The 23618-nt window shown below is 38.8% G+C and overlaps 1 protein-coding gene across 8 annotated transcripts in view; it reads right to left on the minus strand.

Moving 5' to 3' along the window:
* The window catches only part of IWS1 (interacts with SUPT6H, CTD assembly factor 1), a 63491-nt gene that overhangs the window by 36012 nt on the left and 3861 nt on the right, over nucleotides 1-23618 (minus strand). For 6 of the 8 annotated variants that reach the window (XR_014245949.1, XM_082396633.1, XM_082396628.1 and 3 more), the window contains exons 3-5: nucleotides 5265-6336; nucleotides 3278-3467; nucleotides 2666-2723 (exon numbers count right to left, since the gene is read on the minus strand). Coding sequence is in view for 7 of the 8 variants with exons in the window: in XM_082396633.1 (XP_082252759.1) it covers nucleotides 2666-2723; nucleotides 3278-3467; nucleotides 5265-6336 (1320 nt within the window). In the remaining variant the exon portion in view is untranslated. The remainder of the gene's footprint in view (nucleotides 1-2665; nucleotides 2724-3277; nucleotides 3468-5264; nucleotides 6337-23618) is intronic. The other 2 variants (XM_082396632.1, XM_082396630.1) reach the window with 1 other exon arrangement.

Genomic DNA, 23618 nt, shown 5'->3' on the forward strand with positions numbered 1-23618 from the left:
GTTTTAATTTTATATGCATTTTAAACCACACCAGACGTGACTTTGTTTTGGATGGTCATTACACATTTAGACCTAGCCACATGCTTTTGTTGCTCTTTTTCCCTTCCTGCATCCTTGACCTTCCACCTGAGATTTTCTTTCTGCCTTTAGTATTTCCTTCAGTTGGCATTTTGGTAAGATGAAATAGCAGGGAATCTTCATTCCTGAAAAGAATTTTTACTGAATATAAAAGAACTTTAAGTTTGCAGTTATTGGATTCTATTACTTCTGTTGAGAAGTTAGCTGTTAAAATAACAGTTGCCTCTCTGAATGTAATATCCTTTCCCCTTTGGCTGCTTTTAAGACTTTCCTGTTTTCTTCGGTTTCTTGCAATTTTCTTGTGGTGTACTGGGTTGGCCAAAAAGTTCATTCAGGTTTTTCCGTAAGATGTTACAGAAAGGGACTTCCCTGGTGGTACAGTGGTTGAGACTCCGCGCTCCCAATGCAGGGGGCCCGGGTTTGATCCCTGGTCAGGCAACTAGATCCCACATGCATGCCTCAACTGAGAGTCTGCGTGCCGCAACTAAATATCCTGCATGCCACAACTAAAGATCCCACGTGCCGCCACTAAGACCCGGAGCAGCCAAATAAATTAATTAATTAAAAAAAAAAGTTATGGGCTTCCGTGGTGGCACAGTGGTTGGGAGCCCGCCTGCCAGTGCAGGGGACACGGGTACGGGCACTGGTCCGGGAAGATCCCATGTGCCGCGGGGCAGCTGGGCCTGGGAGCCACAGCTATTGAGCCTGCGCTCTGGAGCCTGCGGGCCACAACTGCTGGGCCTGTGTGCCGCAGCTGCTGGGGCCCGTGCGCCTGGAGCCCGTGCTCCGCGGCGGGAGAGGCCACTGCAGTGAGAGGCCCCACGCCTCTGCGAAGAGTGGTCCCCACTCGCTGCAACGGGAGAGGGCCCGTGCACGGCAGCGGGGACCCAGTGCAACCAGAAGTAAATAACGGATTAATTTAAAAAAAAAAAAAAAAGGTTACAGAAAAGCCCGAACGAACTTTTTGGCCAGCCCAATATTTAAGTGTGGATTGCTTTGTTTTTATCCTGCTTGTAATTTGTAGAACTTCTAGACTCTATGGCTTTATGAATCATTTCTTTAAATATTGTTTCTGATATATATACATATACATTTTCCCCCCTCTCCTTCTGGGATTCCAAGTCACTCTGTTAAACCTTCTCATGCATAATTTATGTTTTATTTTTTACATTTTCCACACTAATATCAATGCTTCATTCTACATAGTTCCTTCTATTTATTTATTTAGTTAGTTAGTTAGTTGTGGCAGGTCTTAGTTGCGGCAGGCGGGCTCCTTCGTTCCTTCTATTTATTTATTTATTTATTTAGTTGCAGCAGGCGGGCTCCTTAGTTGTGGCATGCACGTGGGATCTAGTTCCCTGACCAGGGATTGAAACTGGGCCCCCTGCATTGGGAGTGCGGAGTCTTAACCACGGTGCCACCGGGGAAGTCCCTCTACATAGTTCCTTCTAACTTACCTTCCAGTTCACTCATTTTCTTTTCAAATACGTCTAATCTGTTGTTAAACTCATCCACCAAGTTTTTAATTTCAGTTACTGTATTTTCACAGTTCCAGAATTTCTACTTGGTTCTTTTTCAGGTATTTTAAAAAAACTGTTTGCTCTAAGAAACTTTTCGATCCTTTACCTTGCTAAACATATATATTTTTTAAGGCAATATCTAAAATTCCTGTATCTAGAGCCCCTAGGTCTATTTCTGCTATCTGCTGTTACTATTGTTTCTTTTTAAATGTTACAGATAAGTGTGTACTGTGTATTTGAAAAACTACAGAAATAATTTGAGGTCTGTGATGATGTTACTTTTGTCCTGAAAGGATTTCTGTTTGCATATGTCAGGTGCCTGAGAGCCAGACAATGGTTTAAGAATCACTGCAATCAAACTTCTGAGACTGAGGTTCTCTATGTTGCTAGATGACTCAAAGGTGGCCTAAAATCTGAGCAAAGGCTATTTTAACTTCCAGTTCACCCTTAATCCTAGCAGTCTCAATCCAGAGCATGGGGTTTTCAGGGTCCCCTAACCTCAGCAGGTCCCAACCTCCCAGTTTTATCTCTTAAGCCTTGAGGCAATCAAAAATAAATTTAGCCTCTCAGCTTGAGTAGATGAACATCCCAGAAAAAGCAGTTCTAAATGCTGAGCTTACCTCTTTAGGTTTCTATCTTTTGCTGGGTTTTGGCTTAGTATTTCTTTGTTATCTAGTTCTTATGATGATGAGCAGATTTTTTAAACATTTTGTCTAGCTTTTGTAGTTGTCCTTAGCAGAAGGGCTGGTCCAAATTATCTCATGTGCCATTGCTATAATCAGAAGTTCCGTAACTACTGTGAATCTTTCTCTTTAGCATTATAAAGCGTGTTTCACTGTCTCTTAATGTGTTCCTTCCTCCCCTTAATTCAATTTTGCCTGTTATTTTCCTTTTATGTCTTTGTAGACCCTTTTATTTCACTTTCTGAATACCTTTGTTCTAGATTTTTCTACTGGATACATCATAGCTATTTATTTCTACTTATTGGAATCTCCTACTAGACAACCACTGCCATAAAAACAAAAAAAAGCATAATCAAAGAGGAAATCTTTCCATCTTATACTTACGGTAAATTCTTCCTCCTCCTCATCACCAGATTCTCCAAATATGTCTGCAATAAGATTTCTAGAATACAAAAAACTTTCATTTGCTTTCTTCTCACTTGCATAGGAATCATAAAATATTTTTCTAATAGGGTATAATTTAATAACAGTAAAACATGCAGATCTCAAGTGTCCATTTCAATGGGTTTTGACAAAAGCACATATTCATGTAACCATTATCCTAATAGAACAATTCCATCTCCCCAGAAAGTTCCCTTGTGGCCCTTTCTAGTCAGTCCCCCCTATCAACATCCCAGAGGCAACCACCACTCTGATTTCCACCACCACATATTAGTTTTGCCTGTTCTTGAACCTCACATAAGTGGAATCAGATAACATGTCCTCTTTACTCCTTTCACTTAAGATAATATTTTTGAGGTTCAACCATGTTGTAGCATGCAGCAATAGTTCAGGACCTAAAATCCTGAATCCCCCAAGGTCATGAAATTAAGCAGGGTATACTGTATTACACCTCAACACAGAATTTTAATAAGAGTTTAAAAACCCTGAAAGACAAACCCCTCTCTCTACCACCTTGTATGAACCCTGGGAAGTTCAGGTTACACTGTCACTTACTCTTCTTCATTCCCTGACTCACTATCACTCCCAAACAGGTCCTTCTCTTCATTTTTCTTATCAGACAATTCTTTCCCTGCTTCTTCTTCACTGTCAGATGCTATCGTCTTCTCTCTTTTGCCTGATTTGTCTGATATAACATCACTGTCAGAGTCATCTGCATCAGAGACAACACGACTCTTCTTTGCTGCTGTTGAAAAAAAAAAATCATCATTAATCTTACTCCATCACAGTCACTGTATTACTAAGTACAACAGGTGCTCTAAAATGTCAGTACGTGGCAAAATCCAAAGGCCTCATGATACACAGTTTAGAATAAAAAATAAATAAATAGCTAAAAGATTCAGAGTCATCTTACAATTATCTGCTATATAGAAAAAAGTGGCCAAAAGATGAAGATTTTCATCAACATAAAAGTGGGCATCAATAGCTGCCTTTCTTTTTGGGAAACAGAGAAAATAAGAGTAGAACCCCTTCTATGCTGCCTAATATTAGCAGAACTCTAAAGGCTTGGACATTCTTTTGTGGAATCCCCATGTTCCTCAGTCATCCATCACTGCTCAATCTGGAATTTCTCATCTACCTTAGGAAACTGCACATGTGGTGCTCTTTTCCCTTCTCCTTTAACAACTGTCGGGTTACAAAGAAATGTCTTTTCCCAAAAAGATGTTTCATAAAAAAGTAATCAAGTAGTAAAGATTGGAATACTTTGTGGAAACATGGAGTCTCTAAATAGAGTCCCTCACAAACTTCCTTGAATTTGGCATTCAACAATGTTTAACAAATGAAGACAGGTACCCATGGGAGCTCAGTCATTGTCTAGATGGGATGTAGTGCATTAGCTGTCAAAGAGACCACAGTTAACTCTGGATAAAGTTGGGTTTTCATGTAAAAGTATTCTTTTGAAACATTACCCTTTCCAGTAAAAAAAAAAAAAAAAAAAAAAAAAAAAAGGACTTCCCTGGTGGTCCAGTGGTAAAGAATCTGCCTTACAATGCAGGGGAAGTGGGTTTGATCCCTAGTCAGGAAACTAAGATCCCACATGCTCTGGGGCGACTAAGCCCTCATGCCACAACTACTGAGCTCACGAGCCTCAACTAGAGCCCGCATGCTGCAAACTACAGAGCCCATGCACTCTGAGGCCCGCGTGCACAACTACAGAGCCCACACGCCCTGGAGCCTGTGTGTCACAACTAGAGAGAGAAAATCTGCAAGCCACAACTAGAGAGAAGCCCGCGGACAACGAAGAGCCTGCGAGCTGCAACGAAAGATCCCACGCGCCGCAACTAAGACCTGACGCAGCCGAAAATAAATTAATAAAAAATCTTTTAAAAAATTCTCATTTTCATATAAATCTTTCATATTGCCATTACAATGCAGTCCAGTTTATCATTTTGAGGCAGTCAGAACTTAACAAATGCTGCTAGAACAACTCAAAGGAAATTTAATATTAAGACTTGCCAATGAGGGAAATCCCTGGCGGTCCAGTGGTTAGGACTCCGGGCTTTCACTGCCAAGCTCATGAGTTCAATCCCTGGTGGGGGAACTAAGATTCCATAAGCCACATGGTGCAGCCAAAAAAACCACAAAAAACAAAACAAAACAAAAAACCGAAACACTTGCCAATGAAAACCAGTGTCCTGGTGATATTTTAGAACACCAAGTTGAATGAGAGAATACAGACCTAACATTCCAGGAAAAGAAACAATGCTTCATAGTTATAAGCTTAGACGACAAGTAAAGCTATGGAGGGACTTCCCTGGTGGTTCAGTGGTGGAGAATCTGCCTTCCAATGCAGGGGACACAGGGTCGATCCCTGATCAGGGAACTAAGATCCCACATGCCATGGGGAAACTAAGTCTGCGTGCCGCAACTACTGAGCCCGCGTGCTCTGGAGCCCGTGTGCCTCAACTAAGACCCGACGCAGCCAAATAAATAAATAAATAAAAGTAGAGCTAAGGAGAAACAGCCCAAAATAATTCCTTACATGCTTTCTCTTCATCGTCACTATCAGAAAGCACGGCAGCTTTTCGCTTCGCTACCTTCTCCTCCGCCCCCTCTTTTTCTTCATCCTCGTCACTGCCAATCTTGGGCCTTTCTGGTTCTCCCTCCTCGCTGTCAGAACTGCTGAACCGCTTCCTGTCTGCATGGGCATCTGCACGAAAGGGGTCGCTCTGCACTTCTGTGTCCTCTCTCTTGCTCTCCCCGTCGCTGTCCTCCTCAGAGCCCGGCTTTGGTTTGTGTCTGGAGGCACCCTCAGCTTCGGAGTCGCTGGCAGGTCCCTTCTGAGGCTCCTCGCTCTCAGAGTCACTGACTTGGGGTTTGGGAAGCTCCTCAGTTTCCGAGTCACTGGCTTGGTGCCTTGGGGGATCCTCGCTTTCTGAGTCACTGACACGGGGTTTGGGAAGCTCCTCAGTTTCCGAGTCACTGGCTTGGTGCCTTGGCGGGTCCTCGCTTTCTGAGTCACTGATCCGGGGTTTGGGAAGCTCCTCAGTTTCCGAGTCACTGGCCTGAGTCCTCTGAGGCCCCTCACTTTCTGAGTCACTGATCCGAGGCTTGGGAAGCTCCTCGCTTTCCGAGTCACTAATGCGAGGTTTGGGAAGCTCCTCGTTTTCAGAGTCACTGGCTTGGTGTCTTGGGGGCTCCTCACTCTCAGAGTCGCTGACTTGAGGTTTTAGCGCATCCTCTGCTTCCGAGTAACTGGCAGGACTTTTGGGGAGCTCTTCAACCTCTGAATCACTGGCAGGAGGCTTCCTAACGTCTTCATTTTCTGAGTCACTCACGTGCCCATTAAGCAGCTGCTCATTTTCAGAGTCACTCACAGGTAACTTCCTGGTCCCCTCATTCTCAGAGTCGCTCCCATGGTGACTGACGCCCTCGTTTTCGGAATCACTCGCAGGAGGCTCCGCGTGCTCTTCCGATTCAGAGTCACTGTCTTTTTGCCTTTGAAGCTCCTCACTTTCAGAGTCACTGGCATTAAGATTTGAGGGGTCATCATTCTCAGAGTCTGTCACATGATGTCTTTTGTTGAGGCCATCTTCTCGATCACTAGGTTCATTCTGAAAAATCAAGGGAGAAAAAATTAGAAAAGTGCAAAAAAAGTTTTGGTAGTAAAAATGTTAAAAATTTTCAACTTTAAAAAAAAAAAAGGAATACGCATGCTTAAATGTAGAATTCTCATCCTATACGTATATAGAAACATCCCACTTTTAAAAAGGCCATTCATCTGTGAAATGGCTAACGTGGTTTAGATCCCAAAATGAGGAACGATAACCTGCCTTCATGAATCTGTAAAGCATATACCCCCAGATTACTCTACGGTACCTTATACTTTGAAAAGCTAGATTAAACAACAACAAAAAATAAACCTTAACTTTCTCATATAATTCTAGCTCCTAAATATATTCTTTAAGTACATACAAGCAAACATGTACCCAAGTTCTTTTAAAAAAGGAACATTCTTGGGTTTTATAATGTTAAAGTTATTTTAAGGAAGAGAACTATAAAACTTTACTCTATTTAAAGAGCCAAAATACACTTAGGGCACATTCTCCCAAGTGAATCTGAACGTATAAGGAGAGGAGCGACTAACAGAGCCAAATACCATGTTAGGGTCTCTCCTGCTAGTTTACTCCTCACGAGAGTATTTTTCATGATTAGAGAACTGAGGCTTAGAGCAGTCTTGGACATATATCTAGTAACCCTGGCAAAAAATTTAAAGTTTTAGGGAAAACACTGACTAATCCAGCTATACTAACAAATAATGTTACATGAAGGAATCTGAAAACTCTAGGGTACAAATTTGATCTAAGCATATTATAGCTATGTTTTTTAAATGCAGAGAAAAATATATAAAACTAAACATACCAAAATACTAATAACTAGAATGTGGAGAATTTTTTCCCTTCTATAATAGTATCTGAACTTCCAGTAACATGGTAATTAATATTCTGGCTTAAAAAGTAAAGTACTTCTGTGTTTGAGTTTTCCCCCTTAAAAGTTTACTGAGCCAAATATTTTTCTTTAGAATATATGACGGACATTTCCTGAACTTACCACAGATCAATTTTCAAGGAACAAAGAGCCTTTAATAAAGTATATGCCCACGATATCACACAATGAAATAATTAAGCAGTAAGAGAATACAGTGACAAGATAAAAGGCATTAAAATGTTTTCACAAAACCCACACTTTAATTTGCTTCGGGCTCATTTAAAAAAGATTAAGTATGCTGTGTCTACAACTTCAGAAAGAGTACAAAAACTTATAAAATAAGCTTATAAAATATGTTTGAGGGTTTTTCCCCTCCATATTTCATTGCCATCTTGATAGCACAGAGTTCCAAAGATACAGTAACTGCTATACATATTCATTCAAGTATAACATATTCAGGAAACTTTCTAAAATAATAAACTTTCCAAATTTCCCAAAGACATTTTTCTTTTACTATCACGGGACACTCACAGCATAGCACTGGATTCCTTGTCAGTCATACATCCTACTACCCCAATGAAACTGGCATTTATCTATTAAATTAGGACAGGAGAAATAACATAGAACCTTTTGATACAGTACAAGATATAGTACTCTATATACTGCTAGAAGTTTACTCTTGGCCATACTTCATAATTTAATTCTTTTATATTTTAAAAGAATATAGATGAAGAAATTAACTATCCAGAATGTAAGCCCTAAGAAGGCAGGCATTTTTTGGTCTGTTTTCTTCACTGAGAAGGCACACTCTGTGCTTCAGAGCACAGAATGGTGTCTGGTACATACAAAATTACAGTAAATTCTTACTAATTAAGTAATTACTTACTTACCTACCTACTTACTTACTGTGGAAGAAAGTAATTACTTACTTAATTTTCTCATTTAATAAAAAGAGTTAAATGAGAATAATTTAAAGTGAGGAATAATTAACTGAACAAGTATTTGTTTAATGTCTACCACGTGTAAGGTGCTAGGAATCAAAGCTGACCACGTCTCAGTGCCTGACCTTAAGGAAATGTTGTCTAATGAGCCAGCCAAATATACCATAACAATACAGTATAACGTGCACTGTTATGAAGGTATGCGTGACATTTTGAAAGCCTACAGGAAGTAATCTATATGAGACTAAGCTATAAAAGGTGTGTAGACAACAGGTATTCAGAATTAGTTTGTGATGACTGAATTAAGAAGTTAACTACATTACTGAGGGCAGAAGATGAAACATACAGGTACCAGCAGAGGCAACTAAAGCAGGAGGCAGAAGGGGAAATTGTTAACTGGCTTTTGGAATGCTTTCCATGGCATACACATGACATAACTCTAATAACATGTTCGTGTGTGACTCAATTTATTTCAGCTGCAAACAACAGAAATCATCTCAGGCTAGCTCCAGAAAAAAAGAACAATCTTTCCAGAACCAAAGTGGAATAAATGGCTAAAGGCTCAAGAAGGGTAGGAACCAAGGCAGCTCAGAGAGCTTAGAAAAGGAAACTCAAGGACCTTTCACTAGAGCACTATCAATAACATGACTCAGCTCTCACCTTGCTAAATTTCAGTGTCCAGGATCTAAATTTTAAATTCCCAGGAGACATGATCTAACTGGCCATGGCAACAGAGGATGTCGTTACTCTGTGACTCAATGCCAGAGCAGGGGCACAGCACTGGGAGCCACTCCCGAAGAAAGGAGAGATACCATGACCTGAGTAGTCTTCCCAAAACTTATCTGTTACACTCTACCCTGGACTTCCCAACACATGGTGTATGCATTCCAAACAAGCAACCATTACAAGGACATTACATGTAATTAATGACTGTGAAACTTATGAATTCCCATCAATTTTTGAGGAGTTTCATAAAATCCTGAGTATCTATCCATTACGTGTGGCACAGTGGGGAAAATGTGGGAAATCACTGCAGTAAGAAAGTACTGGTCGACAGACTCAAGTTAAAGAAGGCAGTTAGGTAAAGACATCATAGGATTTGGGAAAAGAATTAACCTTGGGCTTCCCTGGTGGCGCAGTGGTTGAGAGTCTGCCTGCCAATGCAGGGTACACGAGTTCAAGCCCTGGTCTGGGAGGATCCCACATGCCGCGGAGCAACTGGGCCCGTGAGCCACAATTACTGAGCCTGCGCGTCTGGGCCTGTGCTCCGCAACAAGAGAGGCCGCGATAGTGAGAGGCACGGCGCGCGCACCGCGATGAAGAGTGGCCCCCGCTTGCCGCAACTAGAGAAAGCCCTCGCACAGAAACGAAGACCCAACACAGCCATAAATAAAAAAAATAATTAATTTAAAAAAAAAGAAGTAACCTTAAAAGTTATCAAAACAATATTCAAATATTTTAGACTGGTTTCAGCAATTAGTCTAAATTGCAAACTTAAAAAAAATCCAAAATACAGTTTTTAAAAAGTCAAATATGGGTACAACAAATCAATAGTAGAAGCTGCCATTTAAATGCTATTTCTTAATAATATTTTAAAAAATCCCTAATTTTAACTGTCAGAGAAATTGAGCACTCTAAGTGTCCTCAGAGGCTTTAGAAATGTCTATAATGCCTCACACTTCCCTCTTATGATCATTTACATTGTAGTTATAAATAACTTCTGGTTCCCCATAATGAATGATCTGGTGGTTTATCTCAGCAATCAAATGGTAACACACTCTTTATGACCAGTACCACAATATACATGCACAGAGATAATTAACATTTTAAAATTACAAAATAAATAATAAAACTGTTGTAAAGCAAACATCAATTTGTAAATTACAAAGTAGTATAAGAATGTCAAATAGGAGTCCTTGTAAAGAACCAAACAACTCAGGACACCTGTTCCCAGTAAAAGAAACTCAAAACTGTTGAACTTGCATTCTAACCTTCCATCATAAATTGGTAAAACATTCAACACCAAGTCACACAGTAAATTCCATGAAGAAATATCTATAGGAGCATTTTCAAAACCACGTTTTACTGGACCTTAGTTCCAGAAGATATATTTGAAATCCTCGTCTTGGAGTTTGTCAATACATATCATCTTAAAAGCATAAGGAAGAATCTGGGAAATCCAGTTTTTACTACACAATGCTGTTAATCCAGGGTAGGTCCTGGAACGCTGCAAGGCTTTGACTCTGAGAAACTCCAGCTTTACAGCAAGCACAAACACACATAACAAAATGAAGATGTATACCAGTGTCCTTTGTCAAAAGCTGGTTGATCTTATTAGAATCAGTCAAAAACAGAAGCACTCCTGATGAGTACTAGAAAAAGAAAATGTCTACACAAAGTCTAAGAGTTTATAATGGGGACTTCCCCGGGGGTGCAGTGGTTAAGAATCCACCTGCCAATGCAGGGGCCACGGGTTCCATCCCTGGTCCGGGAAGATCCCACATGCCGCAGAGCAACTAAGCCCATGCGTCACAACTACTAAGCCTGCGCTCTAGAGCCCACAAGCCACAACCACTGAGCCCATGTGCCATAACTACTGAAGCCTGCGTGCCTAGAGCCCGCGCACCACAACGAAGGGTAGCCCCTGATCGCCACAACTAGAGAAAGCCCGCGTGCGGCAACGAAAACCCAATGCAGCCAAAAATAAATAAATAATTAATTAATTTTTTAAAAAAAGTTTATAATGATGAAGCAAACTCCTGCCTACCTCTCCAGACTCATTTCTGCCCTCTCACCACCATCAACCCTATGTGCTGCAGCAGCAGTTCCCAAACTTTTGCATAAGAATAACTTGGGGAGCTTTGGAGGAAAACACACAGATTCTTGTGCTTCTCACCTCCAGATATTAATACAGTAAGTCTGGGGAAGAGGTCAAAGAATCTGCATTTTGACATCTAATCCAAGTGATTCTAACCGCACATTATAATTTTACTGCAGACACATGGAACTACTAACTTCACTGTTACCTCCATGCTTTTACCTCACCTAGTCCTTTTCATACCTCAACACTAGGCAAAAATACCCCCTTCCTGAAGCCTCTTCCATCCTTCTCTCTAGGTAGAATGGACTCTGCAATATAATGTGACAGTTCACAACGTGGCCTTTAGTGTCGGTAAGACCTGGGGTCCAAAGCCTAGCTCGCAACCACCTTCTACTGTGTAATCCAGGGAAATTTTCTTAACTTCTCAAAACCTCAATTCCTCAATATGACAGAGTCAGAAATAGTATCTATAAGTTAGAGGGCCGTTCAGAGGACCAAATGCATGTAACGCAGTTAGCATGTGCCTGTGAGCATTCAATACATGTTGTTAATCATTTATAACAAAAATACCTTATTAATTACAAAACATTCACCCTTCAAGACTCAGCTCAAATACATCATCTATGAAGGCTGAGCTGGTCAGTCATTCCTTCTTACATGTCCCCACAGCATCCTGTATCTCTACCTCACTGAAAGGTGATTTTTTACACATTTATCTTCATAACATGATTGAATAAATGACCTTAAGATCAAAAAACTATCTTTTACCTTCAGTATACAGAAGATACTCAAATTAAATTCACTGAAATAAAACAAACCCACAAGACAATGCTTAACAAAAAAGAACCAAAGCAAAACAATGTTCTTCTCCTCAATTTGGTAGACTCAAAGACAAAGGCTGAAACCTAACACACAAAAAAGAAGTGTAGATGGAATCAAAAGAACTGGTAAGAAATAGGGTAAACAAGGGACGGCAAAAGCCAACAAGAATCTTCTACGGGCTCTGATGTACTCCCCATAGGAATACTTTACTTATACTATCACGTCTCTGTGGAAAGATCCAAATGACCGCAGACTGCCATCTTTACTCAATTCAGAGTAAGGTTGGCGCTAATGGGGCTGTCACCAACTTCAATGACAGATGGATGCTTGTGCCCACTAGGCTTTGCCTACAGTCAGAAAACAAGGAGAAGCTATGCGCCATTTCCAAACAATCTCTTTCTCGATTGTCCCACACACTACTTTTTTCCTGTGAGACCCTCAGGAAGGGAACACTACTTTTCTATGCAGATGAAATCTACAAGCTGTATTGTTAAATGCTTATTACCTTCAATGTATTTCTGTGGAATAAAAACCAGCTGACCACAATCCACAACTAATTTCACACTGTTCAAGAGAATTTTTTATTTATTTTTTGGCCGCACCTTGCAGCATGTGGGATCTTAGTTCTCAGAACAGGGATCAAACCAATGCCCTCTGCCTTGGAAATGTGGAGTCTTAACCATTGGACCACCAGTGAAGTCCCCAAGAGTAAACAACAAAAATTAGAACTGGCAACTAGTTGTAACTAGGTCACATTCACGCTCAAATTGCTTTATTAAAAAATGTGTTTTCAGTAATGACTATTCAAAAACATTTTTAAAAAAATCTTTCCCCTTTTCCCTATCTGCCCTACCGTCAACGTTGTGTGAAGATTCTGAGTTCTCAAAGTGCTCTACACAGAATAAATATACTTGAAAACTCCCCTGATATTCATATCCCTTTTAGAAACCTAGCCCAAAAGATGTTAATAACCTAGAAACAAATAATTTAAATATGTCATCAACTTATTGCTGCAATTGCTTATATATAGATTTCTTTAACAAACCAGGCCTAAACTTAAGAATATTATTTTTAAATTTCATTTCATAAGGTAAGTCTCTTTTGCTTTAAAACAGTGGGCCTCAACCTCATAAAGATTAACTCTTGACTAGCCCCCTAAGAAATAATCTGCCTAATTACTGTAAAGGCTAATTGTAAAATAATTAAAGGAAACCAGATTATGTCCCCTCAAAATACGCCTCTGACATAAAAATTTTGATCTGAAGGCAATTAATAAGCAGTAAACACAAGAGTAGCTCTCTCTACCTTCCCCCCTTTTCCTTCAAAAGGCAGGATATTCCCATTACTGGAGACAGGACTGTCATTAGCCCAAAGACACCAGCAGAGGAATCAGCAAACAAACTTTACTACATTAGTTTCTTCCCATATATTTACCTTCGCAGTCTGTCATCCTTGGAAGCCTAGAACTGCTTTCCTTTGTCCTGTCCTTTCTCCACAAAATTATTACTCTCTGTTGAAGATGCTATATAAACTAGAATTCTAAGCTACTGCTTTGAGTTACTCTCTGTTGAGTTTTTTCCTGTGTGATGTATGTTGCACATGTTAATAAACCTGGTTTTTTTTCACTTGTTAATGTCTTTTTGTTAAAGAATTCCAACCTAAGATGGGTAGGGGTAAAATTTTGCCTCCCCTACATAACATAACTGCTATTACAGTTTTCAGAGCTGTTACATAAGTTTTATTTAGCCCTCATAATAATTATTTTAACCCACTGTCAAGATGGTGGAGCTGAGGCTCAGAGATGAAATAATTTTTCTAGGACCTGACAGTCATTATGGTTATTAAGTGGCAAAGCCAATATATGAAACTACACTTTGGCCATCACACTGCCTTTCACTCTAAAGAGCTATGCAAATACAAAATTTTATCATCATCACCCAAGAGAGATTTGCTATTACACCATCTAACCCAAACTTAATTCTTCAGTATCATCTTCCATTAAACTATCCCACTTTCCAGTCACAATACTCATTCTTGAAATGTAACAAGTCCTTCTCAATCCTAGGCCTTTGAACCTGCAGCTCTCCAGCTAGAATCATCGCCAGCACCCCTAACCAGCTTCGGCATCTGGCAATAATGTCAGACTCGTTCCTCAGAGTCCACTCAGCCCACCCTCCCGTCCTCCCGTGGCCCTTCATATGTACCCTTTCTGTAATTTTAAATATATTTAAAATTATTTGACGCATGCTAGTAAAAATAGGTAACCATATAAAATGATGGGACAGTTATTCTAACTATTCTCCCTTTGATTTTAAATATTAATGTGCCAACACAGGAAGTATAAAGAAAATTAAAATTACCTTTAATAACAACCCAAAGATCACCATCATTTCCAATTTTTACAAGCAATTTCTTCCCAATCTTTTCCTTGTGTGAATTTACTTTAAAAAAGTAAACAAGGATCTAGAATCACAATTAATTTAATGGCCGTCACACACTGAATTCTCCCATGTCACAAAATATTCTTTGAAAACAATTTTAATGGACACATTGCCATTCTTACAAATGTTCTACTTACATTTTAATCACTAGTTTTTAATATTGTTGGATACTTCTTGTTTCCTTTCTTATGCTTTCTACACCTCGTTTGTCCATTTCAGTGTTCTCAGCCTAAGGGTAGCTCTGGGTTCTCCCCTAAGGGGGCATTTGTGAATGCGAGGGACCATTTTTGGCTGGCCATGACTGGAGAGGATATGTTACTACCATTTTATTTACTGTTTGGGAACCAAGATACTAAATGTCCTGCAATATACAGGCCTGCCTGCAAATGCCAACAGCTGGCTTCTCAGAGTCACCTGTTTAGGGAAGCACTGGGCTGCCCTCCGTGCAGAGGAGGCCACGGACAGGACCCACACACACAGGCAGGAGGCCCAGTGAGATGAAAGAGCCAAATGGCCTAACAGAGACTGTGGTAATAGACAAGTAAAGCATCCTGGGTTCTTCTGGAATGTGAATGGGGGAATATGGAGAGGTCTGACCAATTATTAGAAGAGATAAAAACTAAGCCAGATGAGGGCTTCTGGTATGAAAATGAAAAGCTCTGCTGACCCACTCTCCAGTGAAACTGGTTAAAAGTATTTAAAAACAACTATTCAAAGCCCCTGGAAATGGTCCTAAAGACAAAGAGTGAATAAAGAAACATCTATCCAAGAAGATCTACAAAAATTTGGTAAGAGAAGCAAAAGTATCTGGTATCTGAACCAAGACCACTCCTCACTTTCAACTTCACAGCTCAGTCAGAAAGACGCTACTCCAGGCTGCTGCAGCCAAAGACAAAGGGTCCTCTTTCCCTCCAGCTTCCAGGGGCAGGGTGTCTTCCCAGGAAGAGCCTGATGTCAGCATTTCTCATTCTGCCTCCAGCTACCTGCTGCTGAAGGTAAGTTCCAGGCAAATGTAGTTGCAAGTGGGGGCTCCCATCTTCTGCCCAGCACTCAATCACAGTAAGAAGGCTCTTCTTTGGGCACAGCACACTGACAATACTGGGGCCCTGATCACCCTTGCCCCCATCTGTGTGACAGTGGTTCCATGCCAAGAGAGGCAAGCCAGGAGCACCTCAGACTGCTATCAAATCCCCACTGCACACTGAGAGCTCAGCTTCTAGAACTGGGATGTCACTCAGAAAGAAACCTGCCGTCACTCTCTCCCCACCCCCTACCCCAAACTCCAGAGCCCCGGCTCAGAGATTTTGCTTGGGGAAAAAGCAGGCAGTAAAGTAGATAGCTTCTAATTTTTCCCCAAAGAAACCAACTTCATTTGTAACCAAGCTTGGGGACGTTCAGGCTAAGGCACTTTCACTAACACTGGAAACTGGTGGAAGGCACTTAGAAGAAGATTCAAAATACAGGATAAACTGTAGGCCAGCTAGTTTGCAGGAGATAACCAGGTAATAATACAGCTGGGAGGAGCCATCCTGAGGTCAGAACAAAGCAAACACAGACCTCAGAAATTATGCCTTCAAAGGAGCCAGAATTTGATTAGACTGACTTGTTGAGCAATTTATGCCATAGGGCATTGCTGAAAATAACACAGCCATCAGTGGAGTTTTAACAGCTGATTGTGGTCAGAGAAAGAGAAAAAAAGAGCCCTACTAATACCACTGTCATCCCAGGTGACTGTAAGCATGTCCCAAATTGCACATCTCTGAGGATGCAACACCAGAGATTTAAAACTGCGAGTGAGGAAACAGTATTCACTAAAATAATCCAGCTAGTCACTAAACAATTACTCTAAAATGTCCAGTTTCCAACAATAAATTAAAAGGCATGCAAAGAAACTGGAAAGTATGACCCATAACCAGGAAAAAAGCAGGCAACAGAAACTGCCTGTGAGAGCAACCAGATATTAGATTTCTCAGGAAAAGACTTCAAAGTGGCCATTTGTAAACATGGTTAAAAAAATAAAGGCATGATGACAATATCATATCAAATAGAGAATATATATAGAAATAGAAATTTGACTCACCACCTATGAGTAACCCAGTAAGATTAACAGCTGACTCCTCAATGGAAACAATGGAGGAAGAAAGCAGTGGGATAACATATTCTAAGTGCTCAAAGAAAAACTATCAACTAAGAATCCTATATCCAACAAAGCTATCTTTCAAAAATAATTAACAAAAAAGAAATGAAAACTTTTCTAGATAACCAAGAAAAGGAAAGAATTTGCCAAGTAGACCCACCATACAAGAACTGCTAAAGGAAGTTCTTCAGGCTGAAAGCACGTGACCTCAGTGAATCCACATGAAAAAACAATAAGCACCAGTAAACATAACTGTGTAATTATGAAAGACAGTATAAATGCATATTTTCTCCGTTCTTAATTTAACTGATTTATGTAACAGTTGCATAAAGTAATATGTACATACTGTATTGCTGGACTTGTAATACATAAGACCAATGACAGTACAAAGAAGGTGGGTGGGAACAAACCTGTATTACACTAAGGAAATAACTTCTATAACAACGCATTGTTGGATTTTAGCATCAATAAATCTAATATGTATAGCCATAATGTCACAAAAAGAGAGAAAGAATAGGGCTACATAGCACTAACCTTACTATATACCATTGGAATTAAGCTACCGTAAATCTGAAGCTGATTCTGAGTAATGTATGCGGTAAACCCTAGAGCAACCACTAAAAAAACCTCAAAACCATAGTAAAAATATTATTAAAGAAATTAAAATGCACAGAGTATTAAAAATATAACTACAATAATTTGTTAACGAGTACACTAGAGAAAAAGACATAAAGCGTGACATCAAAAACATAAAATGTGGGGGAGAGCAAAAATGTGTAACTTTAGCATGTACTTGAAGTTATCAGCTTAAAAGAGACTGGTATAAGATATTTTACATAAGCCTCATGGTAACCCATCAAGCAAAAAGGTAAACTAGATATACAAAAAAAAATTTTTTTAAGTAATCTAAGCATACCGCTAACAGAAAATCATCAAACCACAAAGGAAGAGAGTGGGAGAAGGAAAAAAGGAATGACAAAACAGTCAGAAAACAAAGAACAAAATAGCAATAATAAGTCCCTACCTATCAGTATTTACTTTAAATGTAAATGGACTCAATTCTTCAACCAAAAGATAGAGTGGTTAAATGGATGGGAAAAACAAAAACAAAAACTGAACTATATGCTGTCTACAAGAGACTCACTTCAGCTTTTAGGACACACGCAGACTGAACAAAAAAAAAGGATGGAAAAAGATATTCCAGGCAAATGGAAACCAAATGAAAGCAGAGGTAGCTATATTTATAATCAGAGAAAATAGACTTTTAGCCAAAAACTATAATAAGATACGAAGAAAGTCATTATATTGTATAATGATAATAGAGTTAATCCAACAAGAGGATTTACCATTTGTAAATATTTACGCACCCAACATCAGAGTACCTAAATATTAACAGACCTTAAGGAAGAAATAAGATATCAACACAATAATAGTAGGGAACTTCAATGTCTCACTTTCAAAATGGATAGATCATCCAGATAGAAAATCAATAAGGAAATATTGGGCTTAAACTACACGTTAGGCCAAATGGACTGAACATTTACAGAACATTCCATCCAACAGGAGCAGAGTACACATTCTTCTCAAGTGCACATGAACAATCTCCAGTACAGATCATATGTTAAGCCACAAAGTAAGTCCTAATAAATTTAAGAAGATTGAAATCATACCAAACATCTTTTCCAACCACAATGGTATGAAAGTAGAAATGAGTATGAGTATGAGAAGTATGAGAAGAAAACTGAAAATTTCACAAACATGTGGAGATCAAACATCATGTTGCTAAACAACCAATGAGTCAAAGAAGAATTCAAAAAATATCTTGAGACAAATGAAAATGGAAATATTGATATAACATACCAAAACTTACAGAATACAGCAAAGCAGTCCTAAGAGGGAAGCTTACAGCAATAAATGCCTATATTAAAAAAAAAGAAATATCTCAAATAACAACTTTACACCCCAAGGAACTAGAAAAAAGAAACTAAGCCCAAAATTATTAGAAGAAAAAAAAAATAACAAAAATCAGAGCAGAAATAAATGAAATAGAGACTAAAAAGACAATAGAAAGGTCAATAAAATTAAGACCTGTTTTTTACAAAAGATAAACAAATAGACATACCTTTAGCTAGACTTACCAAGAAAAAAAAGAGGATGGAAAGAAATAAAACTATAAAGGAAAGAGGAGACATTACAATTGATACCACACAAATACAGAGGATCATAAAAACTAAGAACTGTATGCTGAGAAATTGGACAATCTGTAAGAAATGGATAAGTTCCTAGAAACATACAAGCTACTAAGATTGAATCATGAAGAAATAGAAAATCTAAATAGACTGATTACTGTGAAGAGATGGAATCAGTAATCAAAAACCGCCCAACATAGAAAAGTTCAGGACCAGATGGCTTTACTGGTGAATTCCACCAAACATTTAAAGAAGAATTAAGACCAGTCCTTCTCAAAGAGTGCCAAAAACTTGAAGAGGAGGGAGCACTTCCAAACTCATTTCATGAAGCTGGCATTACCCTGATACCAAAACCAGACACGGACACAAGAAAAGAAAATTATAGGCCAATATCCTTGATGAACATAGATGCAAAAATCCTCGACAAATTATTAACAAACCAAATTCAGCAATACATTAAAAGAATCATACACCATGGTCAAATGGGATTTATTCCAGGGATGCAAGGATAGTTCAACATCCACAAATCAATCAATGTGATATACCATATTAACAAAATGAAAGCTAAAAATCACATGATCATCTCAATAGATGCAAAAAAAAAAAGTAATTCAACTTTGATTCATGACAAAAACTCTTAACAAACTGGGCAAAGAGAGAATGTATCTCAACATAATAAAGGCCATATGACAAGCCCACAGCCAACATCACACTCGATAGTGCAAAGCTGTAAGCTTTTCCTCTAAGATCAGCAACAAGACAAGAATGTCCACTCTCACCACTTTCATACAACACAGTATTGGAAGGCTTAGCAATTAGGCAAGAAAAAGAAATAAAAGGCATCCAAATCAGAAAGGAAGATGTAACATGGTCTTTATTTGCAGATGACATAATATATAGAGAAAACCCTAAAGACTCCACCAGAAAACTGATAGAACTAATCAATGAATTCAGTAAAGTTGCAGGATACAAATCAATATACAAAAATCTGTTGCACTTCTTTACAGTAACAATGAACTATGAAAAGAAATTAAGAAAACAATCCCATTTATAATTGCCTCAAAAAGAATAAAAGAATCTAGGAATAAATTTAACCAACAAGGAGAGTACACTGAAAACTGTAAGACACTGATAAAAAAAATCGAAGACAGGGCTTCCCTCATGGTGCAGTGGTTAAGAATCCGCCTGCCAATGCAGGGGACATGGGTTCGAGCCCTGGTCCGGGAAGATCCCACATGCCGCAGAGCAACTAAGCCCGTGTGCCACAACTACTGAGCCTGTGCTCTAGAGCCCGCAAGCCAAAACTACTGAGCCCGCGAGCCACAACTACTGAAGCCCGCGCACCTAGAACCCATGCTCCACAACAGGAGAGGCCACCGCAATGAGAAGCCCGCGCGCCGCAAGGAAGAGTAGCCCACGCTCGTCACAACTAGAGAAAGCCTGCGTGCAGCAACGAAGACCCAACACAGCCAAAAATAAAAAATAAATAAAATTAATTAATTAAAAAAAAAATCGAAGACATAAATAAAAAGAAAGCTATTATGTGCTTATGGATTAGAAAAATTGATATTGTTAAAATGACCATACTACCCAAAGCAATCTACAGATTTAATGCAATCCATTTCAAAATTATGACATTTTTCAAAAAACTAGAAAAAATAATCCTAAAAGCTCTATAGAACCACAGAAGATACTGAATAGCCAAAACAATCTTGAGAAAGAACAAAGCCACAGAGGCATCATATGCCCTGATCTCAAACTATATTACGAAGCTACAGTAGTCAAGACAGTGTTAACACTGGCATAAAAAACAGACATATAGATCGACAGAACAGAATAGAGAGCCCAGAAACAAACCCATGCATATATGGTCAAATGATCTACAACAAAGGAGCCAAGAATATACAATGAGAAAGAATAGTCTCTTCAATAAATGGTGTTGGGAAAAGTGGACAGCTACATGAAAAAGAATCAAGCTGGATTACTTTCACACCATATACAACAGTATACTCAAAATGGGTTAAAAACTTAAATGTAAGACCTAAAACCATAAAACTCTTAGAAGAAAACATATGCAGTGGACTCTTTGACACTGGTCTTAGCAATGTTTTTTTGGATATGTCTCCTCAGGAAAGGGAAACAAAAGCTAAAGTAAACAAAGGAACTATATCAAACTAAAAAGTCTGCATAGCAAAGGAAACTATCAACAAAACAAAAAGGCCGCCTACTTAATAGAATAAAATATTTGCAAAAAATATATCTGATAAGGGGTTAATATCCAAAATACACAAAGAATTCATACAACTCAACATTAAAAAAACAAATAACCCAATAACAAAATGGGCAGAGGATCTGAATAGACATTTGGCCAAAGAAGACATACAGATCGCCAACAGACACATGAAAAGATCACTCATCATCAGGGAAATGCACGTCAAAGCTACAATATCACCTTCACACCAGCTCTTATCAAAAAGACAAGAAATAACAAGTGTTGGGGAGGATGGGGAGGAAAGGGAACATTTGTGCACTGTTGGTGGGAATGTAAACTGATGCAGCAAATGTGAAAAACAGTGGCAGCAACTTAAATGTCCATCAATTGACAAATGGATAAACAAAATGTGGGATCTCCAAAGAATGGAATATTACTGATCACAAAAAGGAATGAAGTACTGATACATGCTACAACTTGGATAAACATTGAAAGTATTAAGTGAAAGAAGCCAGTCACAAAAGACCACATGTTATGTAATTCCAGTCATATGAGATGTCCAGAACAAGGAGGGGTTGGGGGGTGGGGGTGATAAGGAGGTAACAGCTAAAGGGTTTCTTTTCAATGTGATGAAAATATTCTAAAATTGACTATGGTGATAGCTGTACTACTGTGAATATACTAAAGACCACTGAATTGCATACTTTAAAATGGGTGAATTGCATGGTATGTAAATTCATCTCAATAAAGATATTTGAAAAAAAAAGGTGATATTTTTAAAGGTCAAATTTGACACAAAAATCCATGATGAACAAAATATCAAAATTTAAATACTAGCATACATATGACTAAGTCTTCTTTTGCTTCAGGCTCCAATATGGACCAGTAAAGCACTGTTACTGATCCTGACTTTAAGATTTTGATTTTTTTCAACATATTTTTTGCATTAAGTTTTAAAATATTATCTTGATCTTTTTTAACAGTTTCCTTAGAGATCTAAAGAAACACATGCAGAATGAGTACTATAGATAAAATGAATTAAAAAACAAACCAAAAAAACAAACCACAACTAGCCTGAACTCCAAAATGCAAACAGGAAAAACATTATTTGGAAAAATCATGTTGTGAGTACCATCTTGCAGCAGGCAAAACAATGCCCCCACAAAAGATGTCCACATCCTAATCCCCAGAACGTGTAAATAAGCAAAAGGGATGTGCAGATGTAATTAAGGATAGGAAGATTACCCTGGATTATCTGAGTAGGCCCAGTATAATCACGAAGGGTCCTCATGGGAGGGAGGCAGGAGGGTCAGAGTAAGAGACAGACGTGTGAGGACACAAGCAAAGGTCTGAGAGATTTAAAGATGCGACAGTTCTAGCTTTGAAGATGGAGGAAGAAGCCATATGCCAATGAGTGCAAGTGGCCTGTAGAGCTAGAGAAGGCAAGAGAGCAGATTCTTCCTTAGAGAAGGAACACAGCCCTGGTGCCACCTTGATTTTAACCCAGTGAGACCCACTTTGAACTTCTGACCTCCAGAATTGTAAGAAACAAATCTCTGTTTTTTTAAGCCACTAAATTTGTATCAGGTTGTTATGGCAGCAATAGGAAACTAATACACATCTTTTAAGTTTGGGGGCTATAACCTGCACTGCTCCATTTAATATAACTGTACTCTTTCAAGGGTACAATTGGCACTCAAACTACTAGAAGTTTAGCAAATTAGGATAACCCTCCTGGAGGGGAAAATCTACGAAAAGCACAAAAATATGTTCATGGCAGACTTCATTTAGAATAGCTAAACAGTCTAAATGTTAATAATCAGGAAACTGTTGAATAAGTAATAGTCCATCCATATTATGAAATATTATGCAACCATTAACAATTACACTTAGTGGGAATCTTTAACAACATGGGGAAATACTTAAGTATAATGTTAAGAGAAGAGATAAAAATGTTATATTGATACGTAACATATATAGAAAAATCACAAGTAGCTTAAAACGTATACATACGTTCTATAGAAAGAATAAAAACGCAAGAGAAATAATGTAAAAAAGTTAATAGTCATTTCTGTGACAGGAATATGCTGACTTCAATTTTCTTCTCTAAACTTTTATATGATTTCCAAATTTTCAACATGCACATTTATTTATTTAGAATCCATCTCATTAAAAAAAGTAGTTGAAAAAAAGAAAGTCAACACTACATTTATACATTTATAACTGAAGCATGAAGCCATCAGTCAATCTCCTGATGCTGCTTTCCAAAATGGAAAGTTAAGATATTATACACTAAATAAACTGTAACAATGTTTATGTTATCAAATAATTTCTACCTATCAATTACATATTAGAATTTAGTCTAAATGCTTAAGAGTGTACCAAAAACTGAACGACGTCAAAATAACTAAAAGATAAGCCTTCCTCTCACTTCTGATCTCACCTGCCGCCTATTTATTCTAGCCACAACGGCTCCAACCTTAGATCTTTGTTAGGAATTTTCATCCCCTACATAGACACGTGCTATTCCTTCACCTCCTTCCACGTCTTGATTCAAATGTCACTTTCTCAATAAGGCCTATGTGTACCTCCCTATTTAACACCAAAGCCTGCCCTCCACCTTGGCACCCTTCACTCTGTTCAAACTTTCTTCTTTCTCCACAGCATTTATCACTTCCTAACAAACTACAATTTTTAAAAAGAAGTGTGGAGGGCTTCCCTGGTGGCACAGTGGTTAAGAATCCACCTGCCAATACAGGGGACACTGATTTGGCCCTGGTCCGGGAAGATCCCACATGTTGCAGAGCAACTAAGCCCATGCGCCACAACTACTGAGCCTGCGCTC

This window comes from Balaenoptera borealis, assembly GCF_965194805.1.
Source record: "Balaenoptera borealis genome assembly, chromosome: 6".
In the NCBI taxonomy this organism is placed as follows: Eukaryota; Metazoa; Chordata; class Mammalia; order Artiodactyla; family Balaenopteridae; genus Balaenoptera; species Balaenoptera borealis.